We start from the raw sequence: 21,001 nt of genomic DNA on the forward strand, positions 1-21,001 counted from the left end.
ACAGACAGACAGCTGATGGCTAAGTGATGCCTCCCAGCCACAATACTCAGTACTGCTGTGAAGAGTCCTGCTGTTTGACATCTTCACATAGACACTGGAAAAGGGCTACAAGGGCCCTGATTATCATTCTAAGCAACTTCACTGCTGCACACAGAACCCACAATATTCATCAAAGAAAGCTAGTAGATGTCTCTTTTATTCTCATCCCTAGGCCTATAAGGGTCAATAAGTGGTACATAAAAGATATTTCACACAAAGAGGATAGTGAAAAATTATGAAAAATGAAACTCAGCCAGGTGCAGTGTTAATCCAGCAACTCAGGAGGCTGAGTCAAGAGGATTACAAGTTTAAGCCAGTTTTAGCAATTTAACTAGGCCCTAAGCAACAATGAGACCCTATCTCCCTCACCAAACAAATAAATAAACAAATAAATAAACTCAAAGCATTTCACAGAAACTTCAGAAGTATATACACCACACTTGGGCCCTTCTCAGAGATGCCCAGCAAATCTTTAATGAATCAGGATCTGTACCAATTTGGTCTATAAGTAAAATTTGGAAGAAAGAAGAATAGATGAGTAGACAAAAATACTTCATCTATCATAAACACTTACTTTATTCATTCTGAAGTCAGGATTTCTTCCTCCATACTAATATATCTTTCACAAGACCCTTAACTACTGTGTGATAAAGAGCTTAATCTATATCAATTTTGTTAGTTTTAATAAGCCTCAAATATAAATTTATTTTCCTAGAATTATGATTACAAATTACCTGACATGTGAAGAGGAAGGAAGAAAAAAAGAACATAATCATATAATATCAAATGCTCACTAAGTGCCTGGTGCTATGCTAAGTGTTATACCTACATTATTAACCTAACCAAGAGTCATTACTAGAATGTAATGTCATTCCTCAAGAAGCTTCCCTGACCACCTCATCTATTCTTTCAATACCTTGCTTCAATTTCTCTCTCAATACTATGGATATTATATTATTTTAATTTATCAACTTGTTTATACCATATTCCCACAGTTAAAAATAAAGTTATATACTCTGCCTTGTTCCCTGCAGCACCTCTAGTATTCTAACAAGAACCCCTTGATACACTGGGAATAGAGGGAACTGAGGCCTCAGGAGATTAAGAAACACACAAAAATAGCCCAACTAGGAAGTAACATTTGACTCCACATGCATTCCTTTCTTTCTTTTCTTTTTTGACAGTGCTAAGGATTGAACCCAGGGCCACAAGCATGTTAGGCAAGCACTCTACCACAGAGATATATCCCTATCCCTGTCTCCCTATTTTTACACTGTATTACCTAAGTATGAAAAATTCCCAGATTTCATTCTCAAAAATTTTCCTTTCAGAACAATATACACACAACCTGATATGTGGTAAAGGCTATCAAAATAATGCTGATTTAACATGACATCCATGTAGTTCAGCAAGAGAGGATTCTATCATGTGGCAGTGTCAGCAATCTGTCCTATGATTAGTGAAGAAATAAAAATCTAGGAAATGGGATTGACTATATAAGAATATTGAAGAGAATATCTTAATGGGGATTAACTCCAGTGAATACTGAAAATGAGATCAGACAGAAATTTGGAGTTTGAGAGAATACTCTATGGGATTTTCATCTCCGACTCCTTTCTAGATGCCATAAGGTCCTAGAATGTATTCCTGGCTAGATGCATGCCTACAATCACCAAGACTTGGTGAGGCTGAGCCCAAAGAAGGATCACCAAGTTCAAGGCCAGTTTCAGACTTAAGTGAGACCTTGCCTCAAAATAAAAAATGAAAAGGGCTGGGGATATAGCTCAGTGACAAAGCATCCCTGGATTGAGTTTCCTATTTAAAAAAAAAAAAAAAAAAAAAAATTAATTATACTCCTGAACACAGCACTACTTTGTATCCTATGCATAAGGACTGCTACCTGTCAGAAGACTCTAGTTCATAATTGAAAGATCACTGGCCCTGCTCCTGCTTTGTTCACTGAGCAGGAGTCATTTATCGGGGATCTGGGAGCCTTAGAGTGTTCCCAGAATGATGGGGATTGGGTAAGATGTCAATAAGTAACCTTTCAATGTTATTGTTGTAAATGAGTATTTTCTCAGATGGGGTTCCAACAGAAAATGTGCCTAAGAAAGCTTGTTTTTACAAAAGGCTGCCCTAGTTCTATTTAATACTATTGTTTAGAGGACTGGATGCTTCAGATGAAATATTTTGTTGGAATGGAGAGAAGAGATGGTAAAGAAATATTGATATTTTTAAATCAAAGATTAAATAGTGCTGATACAAAGTAATGCCACTCTAGCAAAAACACATAAGAATAATAATACAGGGCTGGGGTTGTGGCTCAGTGGTATAGCACTTGCCTGGCATGTGTAGGCCCTGGGTTCGATCATCAGCACCACATATAAATACATAAATAAAATAAAGGTCCATCAACAACTAAAAAAAAAAAAAAGAAGAAGAAGAAGAATACAAAAGAGATGGCATCTCCTCATTTATATTTCCACCACTCCCAGAATTTAGTACTGTGACAAAAAACTGATAGGAATAATCTGCTTATGACTTAAAAAGAGTATCCTCAAATTTGGATAGACTGTCTGAATAAACCATGAGCATACAGATTGAAATCTTCTTTATTCTCCTCAAAATTGGAGAGTGCTGGGGCTGGAGTTGTGGCTCAGTGGTAGAACACTTGCCTGGCATGTGTGAGGTCCTGGGTTCAATACTCAGCACTGCATATAAATAAAATAAAATAAAATTAAATTAAATTAAATAATCCACTGGCAATTAAAAAAAAAAAAAAAAAACCTGGAGAGCACTGATTTAATCATGAAGCCTATGCAGTTCAGCAAGAGAGGATTCCGTCATGTGGCAGTGCCAGCAATGGAAGAAGAAAAATCTAGGAAATGGGGTTGACTATATAAGAAAATCCTCATAAGTAAATTTTATGGAGTACAGTTTGATACAAATTAATATTTGCTCAATGATTGGACATTGAATAGTCAATAAGAATACTGTTAAGTCAATAAAAACCCCTGTTAAGAGGATATGGTCCTGAATGAGGCATTCTCTAAAGATCTGACAGTGCTTATACTACTAATAAGAAGTAAGCATACATTAACAAGTTTTCTCTAATTAATGCTTGATTCTAACCCCCATTCAGAGTATGTCATTTCTATATCCATAAGAGAGAATAGAGCCAAAGAAGGAAACAGTGTAATGAGTCATGCTGAGTGGAGCAAAGCTGATGAAAGGGCATTAGGCTACAGAAGAGGAAGAAATCTCATGAAATAACTACTCTTCTCTGGCAGAGCCTTCTTTTAAGATGCAATACCACGTTAGGAAAAGGCAGTAAGTACATAAAAATCAATATTCCTAGGCTTCTTATTCCCACTTTACAGATGGAGAAACTGAGATACCACAAAGAAAACTACTTTCCCCCAAGGAAACATTGTGTCAAGGCAGATTCTATCTATTTAGCAATTCCTCACTCCCCCACCCTCCCCAATCCCAGCACCAAAACTACCAGGCAGGGTTCAATTAAAGATACAGATTACAATTCTAGGTGACAAGATGAATAGCTCCAGATGGATCAAACATAAGTTAAGTACAGATTTAGATTCACCAGCTCTGACTATATGCAGTCAAGGACTTGAATATGAAACTCCAACTGGCAAAGAACAACAATGAATGCAATGGACACAATCCATTCCTCTCTCCTCCCCGATGGTCTTCTTTCAAAAGTAGCACATACAGGCAGGACCTTGGTGCCACAGAAGTTACTATCAGTGGAATTCACCTTTGGTCTGGGTGTGACCACTGACCTAGAATTGCTGTGCCAGGCAGTTCCTTGGGGATAATCAAGGCTCATTCTTTGCTTCAGGATTCCCATCTCAGCCACATTCCAGAGGGAAGCACTCTAGACCTGTCATCTAAAGTCTGGAACCTAATCCAACCACATTTGGGCTCTAGTTTTTAAAACACTCTTTGTACCCATTAACTCTTCTAGAGAAACATTCCCAGACTTTTTAAAAGTTTCTCCTCATAACTGCTTTTTGGTTGGATGTGGTATGCTCTAAAGATACTTGATTTCTTGTACCTCTCCAAAATGAAATCATGTGAAACCCTCCCTCCCAATACATTTAAAAAAAAAAAAAAAAAAAAAAAAAAAAAAAAAAAAAAAAAAAATCCTTCCAGCATCATTTGACCGAAGTATAAAGCAACCTGGTTGGCCTCCATGCATCCGATGGCATCTTCCAAGAGTGAAAACTCCACGCAGACATAGCCATAGTCGTAACCTGGGGACAGCATTTAAATACAGACGGGAGTGGTGTTAGTGCCTTGCAAACACAAAAGACACACTTAAATCCCCTGTTTGTGAACCCCTTAAACACAAGTCCTCCCAACTAGCCCTTCCCTCCCCTACACTAGGCAAAACTGCTACCCCAAACAGAAAAAAGTACTGAAGGGAGAAAGTCTGGATGTTTCTGAACTTTGATTCATCCCAAATTGGCTTTTTTCTATTAACCAAGAAGATCTTTGCCCTCTTTAGCACTGTCGATCTGGCGAAGGTGCCCCACAACCGGGTAATCCCACAGAAAGTTCATGTGGGAACCCAAAACATTTTAACCACAGGCTGAATCTTCTGAAAAAACAAAATCAACAAGAACAGGAAATTATCCGGGGGAGGAGGGTTAATCCAGAGAGAAGGAGAAGCAATAATTGGATGTTATGCTAATAATCACCACTTTTCAAGCATAAACCACCTTCAAAGAGAATTACTGACAGATTGAGGCAACTATATCACAGGATGTTTCTGGTTAGCAGGGGAGAGACCATGTCAGGTCTTCTCTTTGTTTCCTTCTATCAGACAACTCTTCCAGCTAAAATCTTTATGAAAGGAAGGAGGTATACAAGCATAAATACGAATACTTGGGTCCAAAATTGTGCTTATGGACAAAGACGAGTAGTGGGGCCAGCTGGGGGAAAGATAAAGGTGCTAGCAATCAAAACATGTTCAAAAATTGTATACACTATTAGAGTTATAAAACACCCTTCACCTTAACCCTGAAGAAGTGTCATCTGTAGCATGAGACTGGGAAGTCATAGGATTTATAGGTTGCTGAACTCTGATACTAATTCATCCTATCATTTCCCTAATACTGCCTCTATATGACTACAAAAATACATTTGTCATTGTAACATTCCACAAGTGGCTTCCATAGTTCCTCCACTACCTCACAGGATAAAGATATTCATTTCTAGGAGTGGCATTGTTTAAATGGAACATCAAGGAAAAGATGTGATTTGTTCAGATGAGAAATAAAACTTAGGCAAAGTAAAACAACAAAAAACCCATGATAATTTTGAACACACAGTATATATGAACAATAGGAAACTGAAATCATTGAATCAAGATATCAGAAAAAAAAAACCCTAGGGCAATAGAAAGTATAATTTGGCTGGGATTATAGCTCAGTGCTAGAGCATGCTGAGCCTGCATTAAGGTGCTGAGTTCAAACCCCATACCGAAAAAGAAAAGGGGGAAAAAAGTATAACTTTAAGAATATCAAATTTAGCTGGATATAATTTAATCCTCAAATCATAAATTTGAGGGCAACCTGGTCAATTGGTGAGAACCTATCTCAAAGTAAAAGAAAAAAAAAGAGCTGGGGGAATGTAGCTTAGTGGTAGAACACTCCCAAGGTCAATCTCAGGGACAACCACCCACAAAAATTAAATTTGATGAAATGGGTAGGATTCCTTGTTATGAGGAATGAATGGCTTAAAATGTTTTATTATGATAATAATAACTTTTCACTTTTGGACTTGTTAAACACTTCAAGTTCACTATGAAATGTTATAATGATATAGGACTATCCTTCCTGTGACATTTAGGAAATGATTAGGAAGAAGAAACAAAAGCTACTAGAAATGTCAGCAGTATCTTAGGCTGAAAGATAGATTTTCTATCCTAATTTCAAAGTTTAGGCTAAAAGATTAAAACTAAGACCAACAGATTAAAATTAACAATTTGTTAAAATTTATCACAAAATCAGTCTCTTCTGATTGGTAACTCTGTGAAGAAATAAAAATAAAGAAACAATGTACATATTTATACATATCTCACGAACAATGGAAATTGTTTTGTTATTTAAGTCCTTTCAAGTGAATTATCTTGACCAAATTCAATGAACACCTGACACATAAAATATTCTCCACTTTGTAAAGGATTCAGAATATTATTTGGAAACATGGTAGAAGACAGAACTAAAATAACTGTTATCACCAAATATCTACTGCAAACACAAAAGCATGTCCACAACCAGAGAGAGGGAATATGGAACAAACAGATGTGCTCTTGAACATGTTGATTTATCGCTACAGAGTGATTCCAAGGAGTGCCCAGGCCAATAGAAACCAGCCCTCTCCATAGCTACTAAAATGTAAAGCATGAGAAACTAACACCAAATTGCCAAGCCTTAAGTTTCTTTCCTATGCTTAAAGAAGTGACTGCTATGGCCCAGAAGAATACAGAATCTGTTAATAGAGACACAGAGAAAAGATCCATGATGACATTCACATTTTGCTAAACAACAAAAAACGAAAATTGCTGTGAAGAAAAACATGCACATCAACCCTATTATAATATTAAATTCATAAGCCCACCCACTAGATTTCTTCTGCTTGAAACTTTAGCTATCAAAAAAACCAGAAACTTCAGGTTTAATTATACTGCCTAATTTGCAGGTAAATGGATGGAACTGGAGAATATCATGCTAAGTGAAATAAACCAATCCCAAAAAACCAAAAGCCAAATGTTTTCTTTTAAAAACGGATGCTGATCCATAATGGGGGTGTGTAGGGAAGAAGAAGGAACTTTGGCTTGTACAGAGGGGAGTGAGGGGATTGAGGGAAGGTGTGGGGTGGGTGGTGATGTGAAGGATGGTAGACTGAGACACATATTACTCTAAATACATGTATAAAAAATTTTTTAATAAAAAATTTTAAAAAACAAAACAAACAAAATTTATACTGCCTAAAACTTTTTTTAAAAATGAAGTACCCAGAGTTGGGGATATAGCTCAGTTGGTAGAGTGCTTGCCTTGCAAGCACAAAGCCCTGGGTTCAATCCCCAGCACCACAAAAAAAAAAAAAAAAAAAAAAAGCACCCAAACTAGAATCCATTCCATGTGTTCAAAACTCATAGTTGTTCCATGAAGACTTTCAGAATTGCCGTAAGACAATCATATTAAATAATATTTACATAGAACGTGTTGGAATACGGCTCTTGAAAATTTCAGAACACTTTACACAGACTGATGAGACTATTCATGAAACTACCTTATGAGGTAAATATCATAAACTTCATTTTACTGATAGGGAAGCAGGCAAAGAAAGGATATTGTGCTAAAAGTCACCCTAATGGTAAGTACCATTACTGTGCTTTATATCTAGGCAGTCCAGATTCAAATGAATGCTTTTAACCATACGCTGGATATCTCATTCTTTTAATAAGGTCCTAGATTAATTTAAATAAACTGAGAGCCCAGTTACAGAAAGGGTCCCTTATGCCCGAGGAAAGGTTAACTCCTTGTGGCCAGGCATGGTGGTACACACCTGTAATCCCAGAATTTTGGCAGAATGAGGGAGGAGGATTCCAAGTTTGAACCAGCCTAAGCAACTTAGTGAGACCTTGTTTCAAAATAAATAATTAAAAATGGCTGGGACAGGTGTGGTGGCGCATGCCTATTATCCCAGTAGCTCAGGAGACTGAGCTTCGAAGGATCATGTGTTTGAAGCCAGCCTCAGCAAAAATGAGGTGCTAAGGAACTCAGTGAGACTCTGTCTCTAAATAAAATACATAGGGCTGGGGATATGGATCAGTGCTCAATCCCAGGTACCCTCTCCCTGCCTCCCCTTAAAAAAAAAAAGGCTGGGAATGTAACTCAGTAGTAAAATGCCCCTGAGCTCAATCCCCAGTACAAAAAAAAAAAGCAAAAAAACTCCCGGAAAGGACAGGAAAAAATAAAGAAAGAATCTATGGCAGAACAAGTGTGAATGGGCCTGAATAAGCAAGTTAAAAAGTATTCACACAAAAAATGAGTCTATTGGCTTCCCAAATTCTTCTGAAAAATCAGACAACTAAAATGTCTTGTTATAAATGATGGCTATAAAAATTACATAACACTATGGAAAGATACTTGATGTAGTATATTTTAAAAGCTTTACAAATGAATAAACCCTTGTGAATAATTACTTCAAGTATGTATTTTTTTTTACAGGACTGAAATTACATACAATGAAATTAAATCTAACTCAGAGGTTAGAGACAAAACTCAGCATGTGAGATGAAAACCATGCACTATCAAATCATACTTGGAGATCCCAAGGTAAAGAACAACATACCATCTTTCAACATAGGTAAGTCCAATATTGCCAGTTTTTCCTCCAGCGTTGCAACAGATCATTTTTCTTTTGCCGACACCAGATGAAGTGGCTGGCTTGCATTTAAGGGCCATAATGTATGAAAAATATGTTGCTTTAAATAACAGAATCACAGCAAGCAAAGGAAATGCTCACACCCAGAGAAACTTGGAAATGGAAACCAATGGAAGCCATAGCTAAATCTCATCCCCACCTTCCATGATCACTCCATGAGAGGGAAAACAGGATGTCGGGTAGAGGGAGGTAAACAGGGTTTAAGCAAACACAAATGAATATGTAAAAATCTGAAAATGCATATAATGCAACACAACTGTATACCAAAATGATTACAATTGTTGTATTGCTATAGTAGGATAATCAGGGATTTTATTTCCCAAATGTAATTTTATAATTCACAGAAAAGGTTCTAGTAGGCAGAAGATATTCCACCTAGAGAAACAATATTCTAAAAACAACCAACAAACCTTATATTCTAAATTGCTAGGAACCATTTGAAATCATCAAATGGTAAACTTAGTGTTGACAGTATCACAAACAGATTTTTACCACAGACACTACCTTTTCCTTCAACCATAACTTGCAAGACGACTGGTGGGCTAAAGGGTCTGTGGGCTTATTTATATGACTATTAAAAAGCATACCCTACTCCATTTTCTAACCTAGTTCTTAAAATCTCAAAAGAAATATGAATGTTCCCTATACTTTTTGGGGGCAGCTAAGAAGGATGAGAAAAAAGCAAGGAAGAGAAAATCTAAAATGCTAACATTAGAATTTTAAATCTCTATTTTCATTAACCATGGTTGCCTGTTCCCCCCAAATATATTTGTGATCAAAGCAAATCAAGTAGTTAAGGAGGAACAAGGTACAGAAAACAAAGACCTGATGACTACTATTCAATCCTATAACAACTTTTCAGTCTATGCCCCTACAGAAAAGCTGATTCAGTGATGCTAACAAATATAAACCCAGATTGCTTGAGTTAATTGTTACTCTATAACAGGGCCACCTTTCACAACAATGATAAGAAATATTTGTTTAGGCAAATGAGACACACAGCTCTAACTTCAAACAAATCAAGAAAAGCCCAATTAACATAAAGAAGTCCTATTCAATTTCCTATTAAGAGCATATTGGTTGGGGCTGGGGTTTTGGCTCGGTGGTAGAGTGCCTGCCTAGTATGTGTGGGGCACTGGGTTCGAGTCTTAGCACCACATATAAATAAGTAAATAAAATTAAAAGGTCCATCAACATCTAAAAAAAATATTTTTTTAAAAAAAGAGCATATTCGTTGACTTTGAAAAAGTCCAAAATAGACACATCAACGTAAAGGAAGAATCAGAATTTTAAAGTACACAGGCAGTAGGGAGATGATATTTATTGTACTGACAGCTTTAAGATGGGAAGAAAACACTTTTATCCTGTAAACAAGGAGTATTATTTCTATGGGAAAAAAGCATTAGAATATTTAAAGCACACTAAAAGTCTTAGGAGAATAAAGAACCTATAGATTCCATTTTCCTAATTATTTTAAATGGTAATACAGGTTTTTTTTAAAAAAGTAAAATATAAGTTAGAGACTTCAGCAAACACCAAAACAAAATTGATCCAAGTATCTGAATTCCCTTCAAGGGGAACAATACAAGAAAGAAGGCTTGTATCCAGGATTTCCAGTAGGTACTTTGCTCTGTTAAAACCTCAAGTGAGGGGCTGGAGTTATGGCTCAGTGGTGGAGTGCTTGTCCAGCACATATGAGGTATTGGGTTCAATCCTCATCACCACATAAAAATAAATAAATAAATAAATAAATAAAATAAAGGTACTGTGCCCATCTACAACTAAAAACAATTTTTTAAAAACCTCAAGCAAATATGAACCTGGCAGCCTGCATAATAAAAATTAGGAAAACATCTAATTTATATGTCAAACTATCATCTGGGAAGAACAGAATTGGTACACATGAAATCCATCACTTTAACATCTTACAAGCATTTTCAATTCTCTCCCACTCAAGTATGTACATAAGGATTGCTAGCTTAATGATAAAACAGTTAAAACAAGCAACTGATGATTACTTGAAAACTACATATGATTCTATTTTATTTAGTTCTCCAAACTCTGCCAATGCGTTGTTTAAAGTATTAAAAAAAAAAAGTTTCCTTTTTTTTTTTTTTTTTTTTTTTTTTTTTTTTTTAATTTCAAAGTCCAAATTAATCCCAGGGTCATTTCATCCTTATGACAGTTTCCTAGGCCCCAGGTAACATTTGGTAGGAAATTCTCATTTTATTCAATTTATTCAATTCCTTGGCAGTAGCAAAATGAATGACAGTATCTATTCTACATAAAGAAAAATGGAGAGTTATGAGCTAGGATATAGCTCAGTGGGAAAGCATTTGCCTACAATGCACAAGGCCCTGGATTCAATCCCCACTGCCACCAAAAAAGCGGGGAAAGGAGAGTGGGTATTCTTTGAAGAGCCAGTGATCTCATTCAACTTTCTTTTTAAGACCTTTATTTTATTCATTTATTTATTCGTGGTACTGAGAATTGAACCCAGTGACTCACACATGCTAGGCAAGCGTTCCACCACTGAGCCACAACCCCAGCCCCCTCATTCAACTTTTATTCAGATACACACACTTACACAGAACCCTGTAGAGCAGCCATAAGGAATAAGAGAAGAGTCCTTGCAAATCTGTTTTCTTCCCAGTCAAGAACCCTTCAACCTGACAGGAATAATATTACAGGCATGGAAGAAGGATCACTGAAGAGCACCATCAATATTGCTACAAATTGCCCATATAGAGGTACCTAAACAACTGAGGTCCAAGATTAGGGACTGGGGTCTTCTTTTCATTTCTGTATCCCTAACCCTAGCACAATACCTAGTACACAATGGTGGTCAGTCAAGTTACATCTCTCTGGATCTGAGTTATTATGTAAAGGAGCAATAGTGGCGACTGTTTTGCAGGGTGGTTTCAGGGGTGCAACAAAATAATATATTTAAGCATCTCATTGCTCTAATTATGAAGCACTATCAGGGACCAAATATCAGACTTCTGTGTTATTGTTTCTCAAATATGCCCCAGTTTTAGCATTTGAAGCTGGGAGGCATCATGAATTTCTTTACCAATTTCTATTATATACTAACAATGTACCTGTTTTCCTCATAGGTCACAAAGCTATTTCTTTTTTTTTTTTTTTTTTTTTTTTTTTTGGGTGCTGGGGATCGAACCCAGGGCCTTGTGCTTACAAGGCAAGCACTCTACCGACTGAGCTATCTCCCCAGCCCCAAGCTATTTCATTTTGACTAGGAAGGAAAATATGACCCATAAACATTACTTCTCATTGTCTCCACCCTAGCACAAACAAAAGGAAACTTAACACGATCCTAAGACATCTTGAGAAGACTGTAGTAGTAGGAAGGTAGTTTGCTTAGTATAAGGGCAAGTCACACTGGTCTAGTTACTTACTATTCTCGAAGTGAACTACCATCCAGAGAGGGATCAGACAACTGGCATTCTCTGAGAATTCAAATTTAACCAGACCACAAAGTAAGGTACATAACACTAACACTGCAGATGGGCTATAAAGCAACCCCACTGGGCCACTTATATCCAACAGATAACCAATGCTCAACTAAAGGCACTAGGTATCAGCCACATCCAGTATTAGGGTCCCCATCTGTGGTTATCATTTGGTCCCTGTGTCCCTGGTTCCTGGCACAGAACTCCTAAAACCCTTGGAATTTCCCAGGTTGATAGAAGTACCTTTTTTTTATTTCCCCTGCTAGAATCCAATCCTAGTAGACCCCTATCACTTGGAATAAGAACTGGTTACCAGGGAAGGGAGAAAGGATAGGGACTTGAGTCAATCCCCACAATGATTTAATTGATCATACCAGCACACTGAAACCTCCATAAAACCTTCTTTACATAAAGTTCAGAGCTTTCATGCTGATGAACGTACTCACATGCTGGAAGGATGGTGCATCCTAACTGTGGAAACACAGGTTTTTTTACACTCAGGACTCTTCTGAACCTTGTCCTATGCTCCTATGTTCCTCATATGGTTACTAATTTGTATCCTTCATCTTCCCCGCTCCGCTACCCCAGTACTGGAAATTGAACCCAGAGCCTTCTACCACTGAGTTACACCCTCATCCTTTTTATTTTTATTTTGAGACAGGGTCTCATCAAGTTGCTTAGAGCTTCACTAAGTTACTGAGGCTGGCCTCAAGCATGTGATCCTCCTGCCTCCGCCTCCTGAGTCACTGGGGTTACAGAATGTACCACCACATCTGGCTTTTCCTTATCTTAAACTTAAATGTTTCCCCAAGTTCTGTGATGAGTCCTAGCAAATTTCTGAATCTGAAGGGAAATTATGGGAGTCATCAACTTTGTAGCCAAGTCAGATAAAAGTACAGATAGCCCTGAAACCTGATACTTTGGCAACTGGTGTCTGAAGTAAGGGTTTTTTGTTGTTGTTGTCGGTGTGGTTTTTTTTTTTTCCCCCCTGCTAGGATTCAACACAGGGCCTCACACAAGCACTCTAAAACTGAGTTACATCCCCTATCCCCAATAAAGGTGGTCCTGAGGGACTGAGTTTTTAAGAGTTTTTAACCTGTGGAGTCTGAAGAATGGGTTGATATCAAGAGGAGGAAAGAAAACTTTCACCATCTCTCTGCTTCCATGACAGAGAAGGTAAGCTTTGCTTTCCACTAACATCATTCCTAAGTAAGTTCATATATCCAATTCTCAATTTGCCTGAGATTTATTTTCTCCCTACTTTAGACCCAAGTTCAACTGCAAACACTACTGTTTCTAGGTAACTTACTACCTATACTTGTCCTTCAGGTAGCCATTTTTAAATAAATAGAGGCCTATTCTTGGTTAAGATTTCCCACAAAATGTTCCATTTTGCCAAATCTATATATACATTTGTTTATCCATTCCCTCATAAACAAGGTGAGTACATTATAGGGTTCCGTATTAATCCAGAAACTAAAAAGAAAAAATAATAATCTTCTAATAAATATAGTGTTTTACACTAGCCAGAGCAATTAGACGGACCAAAGAAATTAAAGGGATACAAACAGGAAAAGAAGAATTCAAGCTATCATTATTTGCTGACAACATGATTCTCTATTTACAGGATTAAAAAAATTCCACCAGGGGCTGGGGTTGTGGCTCAGTGGTAGAGCACTTACCTGGCATGTGTGAGGCACTGGGTTCGAGCCTCAGCACCACATATAAACAAATGAAAAAAATAAAGGTCTATCAATATTTAAAAAAAAAAAAAATTCTACCAGAAAACTCCTAGAACTAATAAATGAATTCAGCAAAGTAGCAGGATATAAAATCAACACTCATAAATTTAATGCATTTCTATTCATAAATGATGAATTCTCTGAAACAGAAATTAGGAAAACTACTCCATTCACAATAGTCTCAAATGAAAAATTTTTTAAAATTAAAAATAAAAAAACTTGGGAATCAATCTAACAAAAGAGGTCAAAGACCTCTACAATGAAAACTACAGAACACTAAAGAAAGAAATTAAAGAGGGGTTAGGGAGATAGCTCAGTCGGGAGAGTGCTTGCCTTGTAAGCACAAGGTCCTGAGTTCGATCCCCAGCACCCCCCAAAAAAAAAAAAGAAATTAAAGAAAACCTTAGAAGATGGAAAGATCTCCCTTGTGCTTGGATAGGCAAAATTAATATTGTTAAAATGGCCATACTACCAAAGGCACTATAAAGATTCAATGCAATTCCAATCGAAGTCCCAATGATGTTCCTCATAGAAATAGAGAAAGCAATCATGAAATTCTTCTGGAAGAATAAGAGACCCAGAATAGCCAAAGTAATCCTGAGCAGGAAGAGTGAGGCAAGAGGTATCAAAATACCAGACCTTAAACTATACTACAGAGCCACAGTAACAAAATCGGGCATGGTATTGGCACCAAAATAGACAGGTAGACCAATGGTACAGAATAGAAGACACAGAGACAAACCCACATACAGTTATCCCATGCTAGACAAAAGTGTCAAAAACATACAATGGAGAAAAGATAGCTTCTTCAACAAATGGTGCAGGGAAAACTGGAAATCTATATGTAACAAAATGAAATTAAACCCCTGTCTCTCACCCTGCACAAAACTCAACTCAAAATAGATGAAGGACCTAGGAATTAGACCAGAGACTCTGCACCAAACAGAAGAAAAACGGCCTGAATCTTCATCATGTTGCCTTAGGACTAGACTTCCTTAACAAGACTCCCAGAGCGCAAGAAATGAAAGCAAGATCAATAAATGGGAAGGAGTCAAACTAAAAAGCTTTTTCTGAGCAACAGAAACAATCAATAAGGTGAAAAGAGAGTCTACAGAGTGGAAGAAAATCTTTTTCACACACACACTTCAGACAGAGTACGAATCTACAAAATTTATGAAGAACTTAAAAAACTTTACACCCAAAATACAAAGAACCCAATCACTAATGGGCTAAGGAACTGGGCAGACACTTCACAGAAGAAGATATACTGGTGATCAACAAATACATGAAAAAGTGCTCATCATTCCTAGTAATTAGAGAAATGCAAATTAAAACCACCTTAAGATTTTATCTAACTCCGATTAGAATGGCTATTTTCAAGAACACAGGCAATATGAGGTGTTGGCGTGGATGTGTGGGAAAAGGCACCCTTATACATTGCTGGTGGAGTTGCAAATTGGTGCAGCCACTCTGGAAAGCAGTATGGAGATTCCTCAGAAAACTTGGAATGGAATCACCATTTGACCCAGTATCCCACCCTACTCAAAGGACTTAAAATAAGCATACTACAGTGATGCAGCCACATCAAAGTTCATAGCAGCTCAATTCATAATAGCTAGATTGTAGAACCAACCTAGATGCCCTTCAAGAGATGAATGAATAAAGACACTGCGGTATATATACACAATGGAATATTATTCAGTCATAAAGAAGAATAAAATTATGGCATTTGGAGGTAAATGGATGGAACTGGAGAATATCATGCAAAGTGAAATAAGTCAATCCCAAAAAACCAAAGGCTGAATGTTTTCTCTGGTAAGTGGATGATGATACATAACAATGGGGGGTGGAGAAGAACTTGGATTTCGTAGAGGGAAATGAGTGAGGGAAGGAGGTAGGGGAGGGAAAGATAGTGGAATGAGGCAGACATCATTACCCTATGGATGTGTATGATTACACAAATGGTGTGAATCTATATCGTGTACAACCATAAAAATGAAAAGCTGTACCCTATTTGTGTACAATGAATCAAAATGCAATCTGTCAAAATAAAATTAAAATATATAGTGTTTTATATTATAATGATAAAAATGACAACACAAAACTCTTTTCTCAGGCTAGGGGTGTAGCTCATTATTAGCAAAGTCCTGATTTCCATGACTAGCATAAAAAGAGAGAGAAAGAGAAAACTCTATTACCTTAACATAATGCACAACAGCATTAGCATGGCACAGTTTTTTTGTTTTTGCTTTTTGGGTTTTTGGGGGTTTTTTTATTTTGTTTTGGTACCAGACTGAACTCAGGGGCACTGCCCTTTTTTATATTTTATTTAGAACAGGGTCTTGCTGAGTTGCTTAGGGCTTTGCTAAGTTGCTAAGGCTGGCTTTGAACTCACAATCCTCCTTCCTCAGCCTCCTAAACTGCTGGGATTACAGACATGTACCACCCTACCCAGTCACTGCATTTTTTTTTTTTTTCACATAAGAGAGTTTATTAAGCAAACAGGTAGAGTGTCTCCCTGCAGGGAGGGGGGGAGAGAGAGAGACAGAGAGAGAGAGAGAGAGAGAGAGAGAGACAGAGACAGAGACAGAGAGAGAGAGACAGAGAGAGAGAGAGAGAGAGCCAGGAGGAGAGAGCATGAAAGCAAGGAGAGAGAGCCACTGCATTTTTTAAAATTAAATATTTTAGGAAAATCTTCTTGGGAGGTTCTACACTCAATGCTCTGTTTCTACCTTTTACACCTATTAGTTTATCCTTTGGGATGAATAAACATCATCACACCACAAACAGTATTTAACCAACAAATTACACACAACCTACACATAGCAGCCAGGAATTTCTATAGCACACAATACAAAAACACTGTAATGTACAAAGCTGCTCCCCCTGACCTTTCGGGTGCAGCCATTTTCCCCGCCTCCCAACCACTTGTCAATCTGTGAACATCCTAGCTAGCTATTGGTTCATCAGTCAGCTTGCAAGTATCCTTCTCCGATATTGGTCCCCTGTTAGCCCGGGGGAATTCAATTGCTTTACTGTAGCTACCCCGCCATCTTTTCTCATCCTTCTGTCTCTCCTCCTCACTTTCTCTATCCTCCTGGCTTTCATACTCTCTCTTGCGCACGCCCTTTCTCATTCTTTTTCTTTACCTCTCATTTTCTCTCTTACCCTGCAGGGAGACACTCTGTTTGCTTAATAAACTCCCTTATGTGATTTCCCATGTCCGGCGTGGTTTCCATGGGATCCCTTTACAAAGACAACACAACTGATAATTTCTTCTTTGATTTAGAGACAAGAAAGGAAAATGTTTGGTTTGTGACATAAACCCAGTTGATACAGGTCACTAGGGAAAAACTAATGAAGTTTAGTTTGATGTGATGATTTTCCTACTTTATCACTATCATTTGGGGACAATTTAATTTTTTTTAAATGACCTTATCAAGCTATATTCTTTTCATTGTAGCTGTGAAGTTCTACCTAGAGAAGGGTAAGGAAATCCACAAGGTAATGGAACTCACAGAGGTTTGTAAATTCTGTAGAGTTTCAAACACTTTCCTCAACCTCAGAGAGGCAAACTCCACCTCAGCTAAATGGGTCTGAGGAAGAGACTATAATCTGCCTGTGTCTCAAAACTGATATTTCAGAATATGCAAAACCTGGCAACTTCTTTAACTGGTGCCTTCCTGGCTTTATCAACTGCCAAGATTTTGGTGCTCAGGACCACATCTTCTTTAATAGTAAGGCTAACCACATGGTTTCTGCCTTGATTATTTTATTTTTATTTTATTATTGTAGTAGATAATAGGCAAGCATTCTACCACAGAATATATTTCCAGTCCCTTGATTATTTTAAATAATCCACACTTTGGCAGTCATGTGAACTTGGTTATTTTCTCCCAGGAAAAACTGCTACATTTATGAGATTCCCTGCTGTGTTTATCCCTTGACAAGGAAGGGAGCAACAACTTGTCCTAAAACATCTCCCTCATACGCAGCCAGAGCCTGAGCAGACTCCTAAAAATGTCCCCTAGAGCCACATTCTGTGTTCAGGTGAGACTTGTGTGGTCTCAAATACAAACTTTAAAGAGGGATTACTTTAAAGAGGAATTGAAAGCCCATGGGTATAGCATTTAATCTGAGAAAAGACAAAAACCAAAAAACACCCAACAACTGAACATGCTCCTCTTTCCTACCATTACTCCAACTACCCAGTCTTTAAGAACCCAGATTTTTTGTTTTATTATTTTTTTTCCTTTTGTGTGCGTACTGAGGATGTAAACCATAGTCTCACGCATGCTAAGCATGATCTCATTCACTAAGCTACACCCACAGCCCCTGGATTTTCTTACATGGCACCAAAAATAATAAATAAATAAAAGTATAAGACCTCTGAGAGGGAGGAAACTGTGCTCTGCTGAAAGCCAAAAGACTTCATGATTTAAAAAAAAAAATATTTTTAGATGTTGACAGACCTTTATTTTATTCATTTATATGTGGTGCTGAGAATCAAACCCAGTGCTTCATAGAAGCTAGGCAAGCGCTCTACCACTGAGTCACAACCCCAGGCCCACAACTTTGTGATTTTAAACATTTCTTTTTTACCACTGAAAAAGTTGAACAAAGAAATAAGAAGTATGGCAGTATTTTGAGATACTCCGTCCAAAGCAAATTATCTCCTGTGAATCTGGAAATATCCTGATGAACATAAGAAAAAAAAAAAATGAAAGAGAGGAGTAGCAGAGCATAGAACAGTCCCTTTTCTAAATCATATTACACATAAATCAAACGGATAACTTCAAAATCTATTCAGAAAAGGACTACCCTCCAAAATAGAATAGTAATTTAACACTATCAGTAAAAAGAAAAGCAAAAACCAGTTGAAATGTTCTGCTCATCACTGTCATGCTATATTCTCTAAAGAGCTACCTTTTCCAACTCCAGATGTTATGTGTGGTTTAGGTAAAGACTTCTAAGGTAACACAAGTCACCAACTCAAAATCACCAATCTGGTGGTCCTTATTTGTGAATAAAGAGCGTTTTAAAGATGTCTCATTCTCAGATCAAGAATGAGACTGAATAAGTAAAAGTCCCAAAGAGAGGTAGTATACAGAGAGCCAATAAAAGTCCATGATAGTGTTAAAACTGCCCTTTCAAGAATATGAACTACCAACTAACCAATCCCTGTTAACTTACGGGGTTTCAATAAAGGAGCTCAAACTAAAGAATGAGTTAGTATCCAGGAAAGAAAGTGAATTTCATCTAGATGTCAGAAAAGTTAACTAAAGGCTGTTAAATTAAACCAGTAATCCTAAAGTCTTTCTTTCCCAAATAATACTAAGATTCTATACTTTAAAGTCAGCAGCTGGGCTGCAAAAGTAGCTTGGTGTAGACACTTATCTAGCATGCATGAAGCCCTGGATTTGACACCCAGGATAACAAAAAGGAGGAGGAGAATGAAGGAGAGGGAAAAGGAAAGGAACAGGCAAAGGAAGGAAGAGGAAGAGGAGAAAAGGAAAAGAAAGGAAGAAGTATCAAGCCCTAAAAAGACATTTTAACTCCTCTTAGGTCACCCTTCCCTTCCCTAGCTGACAGAACTAAATCTCACACTTCCCTTAGACACTAAAGCTTAGTACCTTATTATTCCTGCAGTCCACAGTAACTTTAAACTATTACTTCCTTAAGAGTTCAAAAAACCCCTATTCTGCAGCAGCCAACATATCACCTAATGAGGTTCAAAATATATTATTGACTAGATGGGGCACAGTGGGCACACCAATAATCCCAGCAACTCAGAAGATTGAGGCAGGAGGATCACAAGTTCAAAGCCAGCCTCAGCAACTGAGAGAGATCCTATTTCGAAATAAAAATAAAAAGGGATGGGGATATAGTTCAATGGTAGAGTATGTGCCTGGCATGCTTGAGGTCCTAGGTTCCATCCCTAGTACCTTTAAAACAAAACAAAACAAAAGTATGTATATTAAAGTAGACAAGTTTTCCATTCCCAGAATCAATACAAAGGTAATCTTTCATAAGAGAGGTAATCCCTTAAAATGAAGTTAAGGGTCACAAGATACTCATAACTCATTAACAGAACTTTCTACTGAAAAGTCTTTGGGTGGGGAATTTTAAAATAAATAAGACAAACCTCAGGTCATTCCAAAAAAATGACTAAATTTAACCCAATTTCCAGGCCCTCTCCCCAAGCTTACCTGATCTCTCCAGCACCAAATCATGGAATTCTTCTCTAGGTCAGCCATCCATTGCCTCCATAAGATTGACCTGGCCCTAAATCCACCTCCTGGAATCTTTACATTTTTATTTTTTTAGGCTTAGTCATCTTTCCTTAAAGTTATCTGTTAACATATGTTCCAAATGTGGTAATAAAACTGGGTAAAGCTCTTGGAGGAAGGCAGGAACTTTTCAAGTTTTAAAGATGCAACAAGTAAATGGAGTATTTTCCAATCAGCCTATGGTCAGTTTCTACCTAAAAACTAAAAGTGTTTACCTGTTTATTCTATAAATGCCAAAAAAAAAAAAAAAAAAAAAAACTGCAAAATGTGCACTGCCACTTTTAATTTAATTGTTATTTATTTATTTACTTTTGGTACTGGGGATTAAACCACCACATCAGCTTGAGTCATTTTTAAACTGTGCAAAAAATTCTAGAATAAAGAATCTAGCTGAGTGCAGTGGCACACACCTGTAATTCCAGGAAGATCACAAGGTCAAGGTCAGTTTTGGCAATTTAGTAAGACCCTCAGTAACTTAGCAAGAACCTGTATCAAAATAAAAATTAAGGGCTGGGGATATAGTGCAGCTGGTAGAGTGCTTGCCTTGCATGCATAAGGCCCTGGGTTCAATCCCCGGCACCACAAAAAATAAAGAGGACTGGGGGTATAGGTCAGTGATAATGTACCCCTAAATTCAATCCTCAGTACAAAAATATAGAATCTAAACAGTTATCAAATGCAGTGGTTCTCACAATTCAGGGTACATTAGAATCAACTGGAAGCCTTGTTAAACCACAGATTGCTGAGCCCCACCTCCAGGGTTTGTGATTTGGTAGATCTAGGGTACAGTCTGAGAATATGGATTTCTAACAAATGAATGGATATGATGCTGCTATCTAGAACCTACTCTTAGAATCACTTGTTGATAGAAGCTATTCATTATAGTCTTTAGCTTGCAAGGTTTCTGCTCATCATTTAGTTATTATAGTTCAGTGGCAGAGTGCTTGCTAGCACACACCAGGCCCTGGGATTCTATCCC

The 21,001-nt window shown here is 37.4% G+C and overlaps 1 protein-coding gene across 5 annotated transcripts in view; it reads right to left on the reverse strand.

Annotated features, from left to right (window-relative positions):
• Window positions 1-21,001, reverse strand: part of Rbm6 (RNA binding motif protein 6) — a 98,233-nt gene that overhangs the window by 44,069 nt on the left and 33,163 nt on the right. For all 5 annotated transcript variants that reach the window (XM_047563655.1, XM_047563658.1, XM_047563657.1 and 2 more), the window contains one exon: window positions 4,243-4,316. In XM_047563655.1, coding sequence (XP_047419611.1) covers window positions 4,243-4,316 — 74 coding nt within the window. The remainder of the gene's footprint in view (window positions 1-4,242; window positions 4,317-21,001) is intronic.

This window comes from Sciurus carolinensis, chromosome 9 (genome assembly GCF_902686445.1).
Source record: "Sciurus carolinensis chromosome 9, mSciCar1.2, whole genome shotgun sequence".
NCBI lineage: Eukaryota > Metazoa > Chordata > Mammalia > Rodentia > Sciuridae > Sciurus > Sciurus carolinensis.